Source organism: Scardinius erythrophthalmus, assembly GCF_964197995.2.
Source record: "Scardinius erythrophthalmus genome assembly, chromosome: 16".
NCBI lineage: Eukaryota > Metazoa > Chordata > Actinopteri > Cypriniformes > Leuciscidae > Scardinius > Scardinius erythrophthalmus.
Genome location: NC_138236.1, coordinates 6992510 through 7009342, shown reverse-complemented (window position 1 = coordinate 7009342; position 16833 = coordinate 6992510). Strand labels below are relative to the sequence as shown.

At 37.8% G+C, this 16833-nt stretch overlaps 1 protein-coding gene across 8 annotated transcripts in view; it reads right to left on the bottom strand.

Moving 5' to 3' along the window:
• rims2a (regulating synaptic membrane exocytosis 2a) overlaps positions 1-16833 on the bottom strand; it is a gene marked incomplete at its 5' end in the record, with an annotated part of 182173 nt that overhangs the window by 3397 nt on the left and 161943 nt on the right. For 7 of the 8 annotated variants that reach the window (XM_081389341.1, XM_081389343.1, XM_081389342.1 and 4 more), the window contains 4 exons: positions 568-707; positions 801-902; positions 1044-1156; positions 1327-1468. In XM_081389341.1, the coding sequence (XP_081245467.1) occupies positions 568-707; positions 801-902; positions 1044-1156; positions 1327-1468 (497 nt within the window). Of the gene's footprint in view, positions 1-567; positions 708-800; positions 903-1043; positions 1157-1326; positions 1469-4826; positions 5286-16833 lie in introns of those variants that run through there. The other variant, XM_081389348.1, reaches the window with a different exon arrangement.

The window sequence follows — 16833 nt, the reverse complement described above, 5'->3', positions numbered from 1 at the left end:
GATGAGAGAATGAGAAAGCGCAGCTGGTATCATGTATCTATTCTGCGAAAAAAAGTATTGGAAGATATTTCAGTATCGATATGTATAAAAATCGATATTTTTGACAACACTACATTGCACTTAGTTTGTTATTTCAGATGCCTTTCAACTACAATTGAAAAATGTATATATTAAATCTAAAATTCAATCCGCCAAAATGGCTAGTAGGAGTGACTGTGTTACACGCCACTGCTGAAATCACACACATTTGGCGGGTCTTAATGTCAAGCTCTGTATATATATACACACACACACTATGGCTTTATTGGCTATTATTTTAGGGTTATAAATAAATAAGTTAATAGGTTATAATAATTTATTCGAAATAATTACATTATAAATATGTATATATGTATTAATATATAAATATAAATATTATACAAATATAGAATATTAAAATTTTATCTAAAAAGTTTGTATACACAAATGATTCCCTTATCTCTAGATAAGGCAGTATTGATTGACCAAATGATCATGAGATAATGCCCAAACGACTGGTAAATAAAACCATTAGTGATGAGATAATACCTGTAAAACCTTTCCTCCTGGGCTCTCCTCAAACGGCAGCTGCTGCTGGTAAAGAGGGTCCAGTGTTTTTCGTGCTACTTTTGTTTTCTTTTTGGCTATGCAGGCTCCATTCTCCAGTAGATACACCTTTACATAAGGGGCTGGAGAAGAACAACAACAGATGGAGTTTAATCGTGAGCGATGAGTTTTCAGGTGCCTGTGAAATCACCTTCAGAAAGGATAACCACACTCACCTGGCAGTGCCTTAGAACTTGATTTTCCCACAAGGCCTCTGGCTCGGATGACCTCTACCTCTAGGGCTCCTTTCTTTTCCACCATCCCAATCTGAATGTCTCCTAGACGTGAGAAAAATCAAGGATACATGGGTTACACATGATTAATATTACTGTAAGAACTTGCATCAGGGGAACTGAGTTTGACTGGAGACATAAGCACAATAGCAAAGTATACAGAAAGTCAAATAAACAAGTGCTCACCCATAGGGGGCGTGGCTAACGTCTGTCTGCCCACAAGCTGGGCGGGGCCAAGTCCATCCAGGAAGTCACTGAACTGACTGTCAGAAGAGAGTCTCACTCCAGGGAATATGAGGCTGAGAAGAAAGAAAAAGGTTTTGATTAGAAATTTAGAAGAGCTTGATCTCATGCATAAAACATGCATATATGCATAAACATTCACATATTCATATGCCACTAATATATACAGTATACACACTGTCATGCTTGTCAGAATGGTTGTGTGCATGTGTGTTTTGTTACTCACTTTCCCTCAGAGCTGTAGCTGTTCATGCTGCCGTCAGTGGATTCGCGGCTGGCCTGTCGGGTCATTCGGCTTCGCATCTCTACGGCCAGACCCGTCTCTGTGCTCCTCTGGACAGTGCTGCGCAGCTTCTTTCCTCCTGCTTCTACAGAGACAGAGAGAGAGAGAGAGAGAGAGAGAGAGAGAGAGAGAGAGAATTTGTCAATCAAATCAGGATATCAAGACGTTTCAGGCGGAGTGATGAAGGACACGTTTCTGCGCATTGAAAACCAAAAGCCTCACACGTGGCTCAGATGTGACAGCTGATGTGCCGTTGATCTAGAGGGTGTGAAATGAGGAGTTAGGCACATGTGGTTCTGCTCCCACTCAACAATTTCTTGTTTTAGATGCAGCGCTTTTTTATGTTTCTATATCTGGCCTACAGACATGCCATAGTGTCTGTTACACGAGACGCAGTGTGATTTAACATGACGGGTTATACAGGTGCACTGAACCAGAATTAAGCCTGACATGAACAAACACCTCAACCTGTGTCAGCTGAACACTTATAAACACTGGCACTTTCATAACAGGTTAAAGTGGCATTTCAGTTCAATCACTGATGTCATTTTGAAGTGGGACTACCTGTTTGGCGCACAATGGTAGACGAGGTGGAAGGACAGTTTGGGAAACTTGTCTGGAAACGTTCATTATTTCTCTCTGGTGCTGCTAGTGGAGCAGATGCTACACATTTTTCCTTAATTATTCAAAAGTTTCCCAAGGTAAGCTAACAAGGGTTGTTGTTACCATAACAAAAAAGGAGGAAAACCTTTTGTATCATGTTTGCATTTTATATTTTATAAGGCTGTTTAATACCCAGTAGAAATATAACTAACTATAACAAAAATTGTGCATGTAGAAGTAGAAATTACTTATAAACACACACAACATATTCTATAACAATGCACTAAGTTGCAATGTTGCCTGCCACTCGGTCTACAGTTAAAGTAATGAAAAAAACAAACAGTAGTTTATTCCAATTACTATGATTCATTGCACAATTTAGCCCTTATTAATCATATTGCTGTTGGCAATAAGACATTTGAGGCTAAAATCACTATAAAACAAGTCTTCTCTTGGCTTCAAGTACAAAATGAATGCACATCCTGTTCTTTTGTTGCCAAATGGAAATTAAAAAATGAAGAGGACAGTAATGTGAGGGCTACTCAGAATGCAGAACCCATCTTCAATAGGTGAGAGAGAAGGCTACAGGAAGCAGACATGGCTGAGCTCCTGAGATTCAACCATTCAATCGCTGCTCACACACAGCAGGCTTGATTTTCATTTCATTCAATGTCATCCGCCTCTGCTCATTTCGGCCCTGAGACGTAGCTGAACACAAGAGGATGACGAATATATCGGCGGATGTGGCTGTCCTTTTGTGTGCTAACACCACAGTTGTATATAATAATCCAGAACTTGTAACAGCTGTGGTGTAGTTGATCTTGACCAACATAAAAAAATAAACTTGAGAAACACTAGCCCCTTTCACACATACAGTCTTTACTGGTAAATTACCGGTGGTAAGTGATCATGTGTGAACAAGACCTTTTCAAAAATAAGAGAAGGGAACTTGCAACATTACCAGTAAATTACCAGTAATGTGCTCTGTTTGAACGTGGAATGAAGATTACCGGTATGATCACGTAGAAAGTCAGAACGTGACGTAGAAAGCAGACATTAGAAGTCTGCTTTGGGCCAATCATAAACATCTTATGGAGATGAAGTGATTAGTTTTTAATAGTTTTTCTATATAAATATGCGCTAGATGATCCTCTTTGATAATTTTTCCACGTCTCGCAGCTTTTTCAAAGTGTCGCACTCGAGACCCGGCCTTCTTTTCCATTCCTCAGTGTTTTGCGGCTCTGCAGTTGGATACTATTATACATGTCTCGTGTTTTTAAGAGCAAAAACGCGTTCTGTTTGTTTGAACAGCATATTTGTGTATTTACCGGTAAAGTCATTCTGGCAATTTTATGGTAATTTACCGTGATTGCTGTGTGAAAGTCACGATAATGCACAATGTCAGTAAACATCAAATTTCAAACCAAAATAAAATTCTGTATAAAACCCTCATGTCGTTCCAAATCTGTATGAGTTTCTATTTTCTATTTTGATTCTATTTTGAGTTTCATAATATCAGAAAAGAAGATATCTGAAGAATGTTGGTAAGAAGACATTTGATGGGCCCCATCTACTCCCATAGTATTTTTTCCCCTACTATGGAAGTCAATGGCTACCGTCAATTTTACATTCTCCAATACCGTCAACATTCTTCAAAATATCTTCTTTTGTGTTCAACAGAAGAAAGAAACTCAAACAGATTTGGAACCACATGAGGGTGAGTACAATGACAACACTATCCCTTTAAGATTCAATCATGCCATGTTCTCTGATCATGTCTTGAAAAGCCCTATGAAATGATCAAGAAGATGTTCAGGTCATATTTCAACCCAAATCAAAAGAAAGAAACAAGAAAACAAAGCCTATTTTAGGACCTATAATATTTTGCTTTGTGACATTATCTTCATGACAATTAAGCACATTTCTTCCAAAACTGTCATTATTATAAATGAATGAAAAAAAGAATAGCTAACTAATTAAAAAAAACAACATTGATTAATGAAATAAAATTAATAAATAAAAATATATTAATAAATTAAAATAACCATATTAATTTATAGTGTTTATACATTGTGATAGTATTTATGTTGTAATGCCTTTAATTTATGCCAAAAAAAAACAACAACCTAGAAATGTGCATAATTGTAATGAAAATAACAAGATAGGCTTATAGACTTTATGCAAAAAATAAATAAAAAATTCATTGGATTTTCGGGTGAGATGTGACCTGGACTCATGTTCTCATGAGATTCACCCAGTAATTAATATATTAATGGATTGAAGAGAATCCGGTTGTGCCTACATATCACATTTAATCATACAAAAGCCAAAATGTATTTGTTCCATAAGTTATTAAGTCATATGATAATTCCTATGATATTAATCTCTATAGCGACTGAAGGGGGAGAAAGAGAGAGAGAGAGAGAGAGAAAGAGAGAGAGAGAGAGAGAGAGAGAGAGAGAGAGAGAGAGAGAGAGAGAGAGAGAGAGAGAGAGAGAGAGAGAGGCACCTTCAAGGTCAAAACACAAGATGATGCTTGAGTCCCACCAAAACCATCAAAAGATTGCACTACTATTTAGTGCAATAAAAATGATACTGCACATACATAACTGTATTTTACTGACAGCGATGCATGATTCTGCTGATTATTTATTTAAACTCCACCAGAAACCAGATACATATAAATAATTGCAAACTCAATAAAATGTGAAAGGAATACGAGTTGGTGTGCTCACATAAAACCAAATATTCTACAAAACACATGATCTTTGACATGCAAGATTCCCATTCGGACCTAAACACTTAATATCTCCACATGTGACACATCTTCATCCTCTTACCTCCGTCTTCCTCATCGAAAGAATTCATGCAGGGGAAGTAGACGGCCAGCGCTTCAAACGAGGCTGACAGACTCATGCGGCTCTGGGAGCGCTGCATGCGCCCGCCGCTGCCCGCACCCGTGCCCGCGGTGGAGGTGGCATCGTGGCTCTGCCTGCCCATGCTTACAGCCGGGTCGAGTGGAGAGGATGCTGTAGTGCTGAGATTGCGGACGCTGGGTTGAACTCAGAGCAGAGAGTGCTCTTAAACATCACTTAATCTGCAGCGGATGCAGAACGAGGGTTTGTTTTGGGTTCTTCAGCTGGAGAAAGCTCTGCGTCGACTGATCTCCCAGGAGTACGCAGCATTAGTGTGTGTTCGGCTCTCGGCGCAGTGAAGCTGTCTGCTCTCCTTTCTAACACGCGCGTGCAGGAGGGAGGAGGGGCGGAGCAAGGTCCCTTTTCTTGCATCCTCCCCCGGCCAATCAAAAGGCTCAGCTCCTCAAATGCTCCTCCATGCGCATGAGCTTTACCCAGAGATACTGCAAATGTGTGTGTGTGTGTGGTCATTAGGAACCTGGACATCTCTTGCCCTGACTGTCCACATGCAAGTCACACACAGTTCACGTGTTAAACGCACACACACACACACACACACACACACACACACACACACACACACACACACACACACACACACACACACACACACACACACACACACACACACACACACACACACACACACACACACACACACACACACACACACACACACACACACACACACACACACACACACACACACACACACACACACACACAGATAATTCCTCCTTTCTCCTTGGCTCTTTAAAAGACGAGATTTATTTCTCTGTGCTGACGTACATCTTTTATCACAGGCCTCCACCTCTCTCTTCACTATCTCTCAGTGTAAATGTTTACCACAGAAGACGTCTGGCCACAGAAACAGCTGAATTACTGCTATCCCTGAAAAATATCCCCGCAATATGCATTGCAAATATTTGAATAGTCATAACAGGAATAGCAGCCATATCCAACCATTTTCAACAGCTACTTCAGGCATCAATTTCAGGGAGAAACTAGATACTGGGTGTCTGCTGAGGAATTAAAAATACTAGATATTTGCATAATGCAAAACTTGCAGCCACGATGCCAGGGTGCATGGTGTTATGAAGGTCAAAAGCACCAAGCCTCAAAATCTATCTGACAGGGTTCTTAAACTTTGATGCCAAGGACCCCAAAAAAACTTTTTCCTAAAATATAATGACAGCTAGACAATTTTCTGCACAAAGTCCCATTTATACTTCATTTCAAAATAACTGTTTTCTATTTTAATATATTTTAAAATGTAATTTACTCCTGTGATGGCAAAGCTGAATTTTCATCAGCCATTACTTCAGTCTTTAGTTTCAATCTTAATTATTCCAAACTTCTGAACACCACTGTGTGTGTATCGGCATATACACTTATCGGCTACTGTTTAACGGCTCATTAATGTGAATATCTAATCAGCCAATCAAATGACATGAACTTAATGCATTTAGGCATGTAGACATGATCAAGACCATCTGCTGATGTCTGCTGATGAGAAAGGTGATTTAAGTGACTTTCAATGTGGCATGGTTGTTGGTGCCAGACGGGCTGGTCTGAGTATTTCAGAAACTGCTGATCAGGGATTTTCATGCACAACCATCTCTAGGGTTTACAGAGAATGATCCAAAAAAGAGAAGTGGCAGTTCTGTGAGTGAAATGCCTTGTTGGTGCCAGATGTCAGAGGAGGATGACCAGACTTGTTCTAGCTGATAGAAAGGCAACAGTACCTCAAATAATCACTCGTTACAACCGAGGTCTGCAGAAGAGCATCTCTGAACAAACAACATGTTGAACCTTGAAGCAGAAGAGCATCTCTGAACACGCAACATGTCGAACCTTGAAGCAGAAGAGCATCTCTGAACACACAACATGTCGAACCTTGAAGCAGAAGAGCATCTCTGAACACGCAACATGTCGAACCTTGAAGCAGAAGAGCATCTCTGAACACACAACATGTCGAACCTTGAAGCAGAAGAGCATCTCTGAACACACAACATGTCGAACCTTGAAGCAGAAGAGCATCTCTGAACACACATGTCGAACCTTGAAGCAGAAGAGCTACAGCAGCAGAAGACACACTCCTGTCACTCCTGTCAGCTGAGTACAGGAAGCTGAAGCAATTCACACAGGCTCACCAAAACCAGACAATAGAAGATTGGAAAAACATTGCCTGGTCTGATGAGTCTCGATTTCTGCTGCGGCATATAGATGGTGGGGTCAGAATTTGGTGTAAACAACATAAAAGCATGGATCTGAGGAATGTTTCCAGCACCTTGTTGAATTTATGGCAACAAGAATTAAGGCATTTCTGGAGGCAAAAGGGGGTCCAAACAGGTACTAGCAAGGTGTACCTAATAAAGTAGCCAGTGTGTGTGTGTGTATATATATATATAAAGCCTCTAAGTGTCATCTGAAATTTTCTTCTAGAATGATCATTTTTATCAAGCTTTTATATTTAAGGTCAGTAATTTCACTTAAATGGCATTGAAAATTACCTATTAATTGTCATTTAAGTGAAATTACTGAACTTAAATATACAAGCTTGATAAAAATGATCATTCTAGAAGAAAATTTCAGATGGCACTTAGAGGCTTTTGCATCTGAACTCTTCGTATATATATATATATATATATATATATATATATATTCTGTATACATATATATACTATTTTGCAATAGTATATATTGGGAAAAAAACATATCACTAAAACTGTCGCTACTGTGCTCTGGTATCTGGTAATATTCTGGTCCATTAATATATTCATGTTGATTTGTTTGATAGCTCTTTTACATTTTGAGTTCTGAATTTCGTCTAGCAGACATGGAGAACATAACACAGTGTACTAATACTCCCAGACCTGCCAGAACGCACTCTCATCTTGATTCACTGCCAAATACGTGTCTTCTAGAGGCAGAGGGGGCAGAGGTGATGTCTCAACATGCTCAGAATACAACAAAAGGAAGGAAGCAGACAATTTCAGCACAATGACTAAACTAGTCTAAACTAGACTTTTTCTGTCCTTTTAAAACTTACCAGGCCAGAGAATGGAAGTTTATACACCCAACATCTGAAATGCTAATGTCAACTCAAATCCTAGTAACCAAATCGGACAATCTGAGACTAAAGTGGAGCACAAGAAAAACTAAGAACTCAATGAAGCCAACCAGAGCTGTGAAAGAGCAATCTCTGAGAAATAAAACTTTCCATTGGGTTACCACATAGAAAAATTCACAGCTCACATTTGACACATCTCTAAAATTCCTCTATTGCAAACAGTTTTGATAATACTGGGCACTTAACTTAATAATTCTGGGAAATGTTTCATGAGCAGACATACAGTAGACAGCCTGAGACCACTATTATATAAATCAAATGTAGTCAATACAACCAGTCAGAAGGTTTCAAAAAGGCCAGATTAAAAGAACACATTTATGAATCAGTGTATTCGATCAATCAGCCGCCTACACTACAGTCGCTACTACTAAAATATTACAGATGATATCATTGGACAGGCTGTATTACAGCTAGCGTCAGGGTTCTATCACTTCTGTCTAGATTATTTCTTGGTTCTGTGACAGAGCTTCGACACTCCTGTTTTGTCATGTATTCGTGTGTACTCTCTTGTCTGTATGCTTTGTTTCATGTGCGGGGCGTGGTGTTTGGATCCCGGCACATCTGTCTAGTTTGATTTCGGTTCTGTGTCGGGATTCGGACATTCATGCTCCGCGTGTTTGTCCGCTGTTGTGAGCGCACAGGATGAGCTTTCGCTCGTTCTCGTGCGCTCTGTCTTGTCGTGTGAGCGTGCGGTTTCGAGTTCGCTCGGACCGTACGCTCTCCTGTCTGCATCTGATTGGCTTGTGATTCGTTTTACTGACCATGTGCTTGTGCTTTTTGTCATGTTTGGTGTGAGCACATGGCCTGTCATGTGTTTCCTTGTGTCATGTGCTCTCCTGTAGATTGTCTAACCCCGCCCACCTTGTTCCCTGATTATTGATTCATTTGCCCCACTTGTCCTCCCTTGTTACCTGCTTTATTTGCCCTCCCTATTTATTGTCCCTGTGTTTGCAGTCCTGTGCTGGTTCGTTGTCATCGTATGTACATCGTGTGTTTACTCTTGTGTGTTCTTCGTCAAGTCAAGTCAAGTCAAGTCAAGTCAAGTGTCTTCCCCCTCTGGGTAGTTTTGTTTGTATTTCGTTTTATTTTTTGCTTAATAAAAGCCTTTATTTCTTCTGCGTTTGAGTCCTCGCCTCATCTCTTCAACCCCAAACCGTGACAGCTTCCTTTCTACATCAACCACGTTATTATTTGCATTTCAAATTAAAAAGCCTCTTCATAATGTTTTCCTCATAACAAATCCATTGTAAAAAACTATTAATCTACGTAAGTCGGTCATGGTGATTCAGTGCAGTAAATGGTTCAAGAGCTTCCGCTGGCCTACAGTTCCATTATTTGGACAAATGTCAATTTTCAATCATGCACCACTATGGTTTTAAAACACAGTACTTTAAAATACCACTCTGAAGTGAAGAGCCAATGTTATTTAGGACAGGTTCATCTACTCTACTGAGAATTCAACTTCCTCTACATGAAAACAACAGAATCTTCAAGAACAGAAGGAATGATGGTGTCTATCTATCTATCTATCTATCTATCTATCTATCTATCTATCTATCTATCTATCTATCTATCTATCTATCTATCTATCTATCTATCTATCTATGCCTCAGATTAATTGGCGCTCGACTCAAGTATGAAAACAAAACACATGAAAGCACGGACACTCCACTCATGCCTGTGAGATGAGAACATACACTCATATTACGGGAATTTAAAGAACACCACGTGTGAGAAAAACACAAAGATGTAATGTCCTGGCAGAACGTCCTATGAGTGAGACTGATGATGTTTTGACCAGCTCAAGCAGCCGTGTGTGTGTGGGTGTGTGTGTGTGTGTGTGTGTGTAGATACACATTTCTACCGAATGGCATGACCTCTAATTCCTGCTTTATGTCATGCCACACCAGTTAGTAATAATAACCAACACAACACCACAGGATGTGAAAGATGATTAACACGAGGACTCTTTAGAAAGCGCTGCAGATTTACACAGAACTGGAACACCCATCTCTAGCATATTTGTTTATTAAACGGAAATGCGTTCAGCTAGTCTAGAACTCTCAGCTCACTTCAACTTTCTTAACCGTTTTAAAGGCATTGCAAAACATTCTGCAAAGAAAATCATCATTGATCATCCAATGTCAATTTAAAGAAGGAAAAGGAAATGTCTGGGTCATATTAGACCACAAAATCAAAAGGAAAAAAATAAGATATGATGTTTTGCATGAGGAAAATGAAGCCTATTTTAAGAATTTTTGCATTGTGGCAAAAAATATATCATAATTACCATAATGCATATTTGCATTATTCTTAGTTTGTCAAGTCAAAAAAATAATTATTATTATAAGCATAAACTAAATAGAGTACAAAAATCCAACTATCATAATACATATTTTTAATTGTACATTACAAAAGTTCTTTACACTGAATTAAGATTAACTAATAATATTATTTTAATATCAATTATATATATTTTTTTTTTTGTGTGTGTGTGTGTGTGTGTGTGGGGGGGGGTAGATGCACTTAACTGGCATTTAAATAATGTCACAATAGAAAAAGATTTTGATGTGAAATATTATGGAAAGGAGAGGGGGAAAAAATCCTGCAATGTCGTAGGTTTTCGCAAGTTGCAAATCTGGGATGTGAAGTATGGCCGGACATTTCTTGGCAGTTTTCATAAGATTCACCTCTAAAAACCACATTCACGTAACATAAAATAGATATATTGTTTTTATGTCAGCTGTGAAGTGATAAACCTCACACTCTTTTCTCTTAACACGTCTAATCAAGAGAGATGTGATACAGATGGAGGAACGACCACTTCCTCTGTCAATGTGTGGACAGATGGAGAAACAGAAAGAAAACAACACACAGAATAAACTCTTGTGCTTTACTAACAGCCCAGATCGAGAGAAGAGGCATCTGTGCAGCTGACTGAACGTCTGCATAAACAACAACTATATGAGGCTGTGATCGAGACAGGTATTAAAAAAGTTCATTCTGCAGATCTGAGATTCACAATAATATTGTCTATACATGGTCATCATCACAACTGAGCAAAAAAGGAGAGCTTTGGTTTTCCCCCTGAACTGCTTAGTAACTCGAGTGTCAGATGAGGAACAGGATCACTGGACTATTTCTCATGAACTTGTTTTTGAAATAAGGAAGTCCATCTATGGGTGAGTCTTTGAACACGGAGACATTCATGAGACAAGGCCAGACTGAATAAACAAAGAGTGAATGTAAGCCGCCTGTCTCCAGTTTTTTGACAATGGCATCAAATGAAATCAGCTGCAGAACATTACAGAGATGTTGCAACACAAGGACACAACATATAAACACATATTACAAAAACATTCAGTTTCCAAATGCAATGAGTCACAAAAAGACTTCCCTGGTATGGAGTCCTTACAAATAACAGAAAAATGTTAGTCAACCGATTAAAAATGTTAAAATCAAACATGCTATGATTGATAAAGTAACTGCTCTTCAACAGTCCACCAAGAGCATTTATGGAAACTAAGCTGAAATCATGACCACATTAACATATGACCTCTCACATTTACATATTAATGCATATTCAGTAGTCAGCTATTTGCCCTGATGAATGACAGTGTGAATTATACCAATACAAAGAGGTTAGTCAGTCATAATAAAAGTCATTAACATACATAATTCTGAAAAGTACAGTAGCAAAATTTAGGGGTTAGAGAAAGGGTAGAAAGTTTTCAAGAAAACTTTTTTTGTTGGTGCAAGATGCCTTGAATAACATTATAAGTGAGACAAAATGCTACAAAAGTACACAGCATAGCCACCTTTAAAACATTAACTCTTTCCCCGCCATTGACGGAATTGTACGGCAATCCATCCATGTTATCACTGTTATACGTTATTCTATTACGCATCTTCTGAAAAAGTATAGAATCTACGGATCAAAAGACAGACGAAGAAGAAACAGAAACAAACGATAGAAGCATCGCTTCTGCACACGTAAGCTAACATGATCATCAAACATTAAACAGCATATAAAGCAAAACTGCCTAACGTTACTGAATTAAATGTCGACCCAAGAAGCAAGCTTTGGGTGTGTTGATTGACACAATCTACTCCGTACATAGTCTACTCTGGACGTAGTCTTTAGGCCTTGTTCAGACTGTAAGTCCAAATCCAGTTTTTGTCCATATCCGATTGGAATCCAATCATATTTAGTGTGAACGGAAATGCGATTTTTACAAATCCATTTTGAGCTACATTCATGTGGTTTGAAATCCTTCTCAAATCGCTTTTTTGGAAATCCGTGTAAACATTTGAAACCAGGATTCAAAGTTTAAGTTTTTGAAAACAATACCATTATCGTCTCTGTTTAAACTGCAAAAACGTGAATTTGTGAAAATGGTGTCATTATCCACATGCTTATTACATGTTCAGTCTATAGGGGTGCAGTGTTTCTTTACAAAGTAACATCGCCAACTACTGGCCTGACATGAATAATACAGCGTTTTAGTCGTTTCCGCAGATACATGTGAACAGGGATTGTTTTGACAATGTTGTTGTCAGTACGTGAAAAATGCAAAGGAAAAGTGTAAGGTTTTAAAATGCAAAGGTTTTAAGTACATTGTTGTCGTGTAAACAAAGAGATTAGATTCCATTTAGATACACAAAAATCGGATTTGGACTGACAGTGTGAATGTAGCCTTAGACAAAAACACTATTTCCTCAGTTTTTTGTTTAAAATGCTGCTTTTTCATGAGAGTGTTGATAAACTAAAAAAAAAGAATGCATGAAGCTATAGTAAAAAGAGGCTCTGTTCTTTTGATATTTTGTTCAAATAAATATTCTGGGGGCCATGAAATAAAAAATATATATTTTAAAAATGTAAGGCTTGCAACTTCAAAAAAAAAAAAAAAAAACACTGGCGGGGAAAGAATTAAGCAGTTTCAATATAAGGTAGCTTATATTTATAACTTACAGATTTCACTTACATCAAATATTAATTTGTCCATTAAAAAGGATACTATCATAAAAGTGTAAATAGCAAGAGCAAGAGCCAAACGAGCAAGAGTTTTATTCATAAAATACAGTCAGACTGTCTTCCCCTTCAACACAGTTAATCTTTGTAAATCTGGTTTATACGGCAGCGCAGAATCTGATCAGCTCTGTCACCATGGTGACACTCTATTGGATATGCTTTATCTTTATCTTTACAACCAATGATCGGGGATAAACCCATGACGGTCATCATGGCCTGACCTTAAAAAGTGAAAATAACATGTTTTATGAATAGAGAGAGAAAATGAACTTAATTACATTCAGACAGCTGATTCTTTACTAGATTGCTTGAATGTATTCTGAAAAATCTTGCCATGTTACCATGGTGGGGGTTCTTTAAGGGTAATGAAAACATTTATTTTAGATCTTAATTCATTTATTTTTGTTACTTGGACTCAGCGTCAATCAACATACACTATAATCGTAGTGTCTCATAATTATTCATCAGACTGTGTGGGTCTAATCCAATGAGAAGGCAACTGTCTAATTATTGGACTAATATATGGACTTTTCCTATGTTCTATGTTAAATTTCTAGTTCCAAATGTGCTAGTATTCATTTCAAGTGGTTATATCATAATTTTTTTTATTCTTTTATAATCAAAAACATAACTGAACTTGTTATGACCATTGCCACCCTCTCTCTGATCTTTAGAATTCAACAGGTCATATTTTTTGCTGCCGTACCTTTTAGACGTCTATGTAAAAATCCATTCATATGTAAAAATTGATAAAAATTCAATATATGTTCCTTTTGGTCTTTGAATTAGCATTTATTTTTTTATTTTCAGTATTCATTTCAGTTTTAGTAATTTTGTCACGTGCTTTTGTCATTTTTATTCATTTCTATATATTTCTATTTAGCTCTAATTTATTTTGTATTTCAGTTTTAGTTTTAGAACTTTTAGTACTCCAACTTAACCATATTTCAGGTAATTGGCAAGGCAACATTTTCCATTTTTTGTTTAAGTTTTTTAAATGTAAGTCTTTCATCTAATATTTATATTAAAAAAAAGCAAAAAAAAATAAATAAAACAATATAGCTATATCGCTATAGCTAACAAGAAGAACACTACGGAGCCCCTAAAGTGACATAAGGATGAAAAATATAATTCAGTGTTTTGTGTAATATAACTTTTGTGTTCTTTGGGAGTGAATGCAAAGTTTATCAGGGAGCGAACGCAAAGTTTCTCAGGGGAACGCAAAACATTTGCGAGAGAACGCAAAAGCATTGACATACTGTATAATTTTTCTTCCAATCTAATTTTTTTAGAACCAAGTCACTTTAGGGGCACCATACAAAACAACAAACAGTGGCCTCTTTTTAAAAATGTAACTTGTTCACACATAATTAGAAAGACATTTCATGTTCTGTTCATTTATTAACTTCCCAAAGACAGAGGGCAAGTCTGAATAAAACTTTCCTTCTCTAAACACTAAATTTAGGGTTTGGTGAAAATGATGTCCACAGAGGAGATGTTGCCCAGCAGAAGACAACGTGCGTATCCAGCAAATCCACCAGACAAGATCTGCGAGAGAACTGAACCAGCTTATCTACGGCCACACATACTCACAAAGCCCCACTGAGACCAATTACATTCTCGTCAAGCCAAAGTACGGCGCTGAGATCAGGCCTCAGGATAAGATGAATTACTGCTTCATCTTCACATATTTTTGCTCATTTCCAGGATCGACGGAACGCGGCCGGGGCGACATTCCACCTTCTGAGAGCCGTTCATTTGCATAACATCTAGTTGAGGGGGTGAGAGGGGGCCGTGGAAAATCGGATCAGAGGAAAATCTGCAGTCCGCACAGATCACCATGGCTACAGAGAATGTGACGTGCTCTGTTCTCTGTCAGGTAACCGGGTTTGTCACTGCAAAAGATACTCTTGTGCTACTTTCTTTAGCCGCATTTTACCATACGTGCCTGCAGCAAAAGTGAACTTATAAACTTTTAAATATGTCGATGTGGCAAGCAGGGCGGGGAAGAGAGCCGTGGGAATGGAGCGAGGTCGGTGGTGCGAGTGTTAAGTCTCGAGACCCACGGAGGAGCTCTGGAAGGATAAAAGGAGGAGTGACGACAGAGGAAGACGAGAGAGGACCAGGTCATGTTGTTGTTTATGTTAATTTTGTGATTAAAGCTACGTTTACTGTTTGACGGCTCAAGCCTCCATCTTTTCTGAGCTTTTACATTGTTACAGTCTAATGTAGTTTAACTAACGGTAATTTAGGACAATTTACCAAATCAGACAAGGTTCAGCATCTGTGTGCAATCATGTAGCCGGACTCTTGTATACAGTCAAACCAGACACCAGATATCATTTTTGATATTTGTTTAGGGTGCAGGACACTTTAGTTCATTTATGTAAGTGAGGATAGCAAAATAAACTGTGACATATTATACCCAAAAATGATTCAAACACTTTGACCTGACCATGTTTTGCTTAAGTGTTTTTTCTTTAATCGCAAAAGCGACCTTTTTACACCACAGACTGAACAAAATTAAGGATTGCTTGGTAATTGATTGGCCTAAATTGGAATTATCTAATTGTGTACTTAATTTAACAGCTGACAGCTATTCAACCTAATTCATTTGTGAAACAGTCTAACAAAAGGATGGACAAAACCAGTGAAGTATCAACTGATTTTTCTATTTTCTAAACTATAGTGAATAAACTATGATAATGTGAGAAATGTTGAAGGTGTCTGAATAAATGTTGGTTTGACTGTACACATATATATATGTATAAAAAAAATGCGGTTTGAAATCTCTGGTGTTTCTGACATCACAAATTACCTTGTAACCAATCACATCAACAAGTGGATCTCTGAGCTGGTGTGAGTGAGTGGAGGCGGGGCTAATTTGCATATATATAGAACTGCGTATACTAAATGAGGCAAGGGTGTAGAGTTACATTCGAGCTATTTTGAGGCATGAATAACAAGATTATTTTAGCATTCAAAACACATCCAACATCTTGAAATCTGTGAAGGTCAGAGGTATGATTATACAGAGACTCATTTCACAAGTGTGACAAGGAAGAGCTGCTGTAATTTTCATTATCAGTACAGAATGTTTGTTCTACCAGATGATGGGTTTCACATGTTGTTCTGTCAGATCAGTGTGAAAAGTTCTGGCCATGTCAAGTCCATGAGTGACCTTTACTGGGACAATCTCCAAAAATGACAAGCTGAAACTCATCTGTCCCTTCTAAACCCTTTGTCTGTTTAACCTCAAGTTTCGTAAACTTGTAAACACACTTGCGAAAAGTCATTTTTGCATGTGAGTGTCGCTCTCAACAGTGCCAGAGACTCCCAGTGTTTTAACTCATACCATCTAACTACAATAACATCTAAACCGTGTGCCACTTTCTATGAACAGGATACAAAACGGGGCCAAAACCACTTGGGTCAGTGGAAAGAGGGGCTCAACCTTCAGAAAATGTTGGTTGCCAGGTCACCTCAGATGGGGAAATTAAATTTATGCGACCTGTTTCACATTTTTAAAATATATACAGTATATATATATATATATATATATATATATATATATATATATATATATATATATATATATATAGGTTTTCGTATTTTATATAGGTATAGGTATTTTATATAGGTAACTAAACATTTATTAAATGTTTTAAGAATTTATTAAATATTCAAGTATTCATTACTTCAATGAGCGCATTGTTTCTGCATTAAATTATTACATTGTTTAAATTACTACCATTTTCGCTAACTGT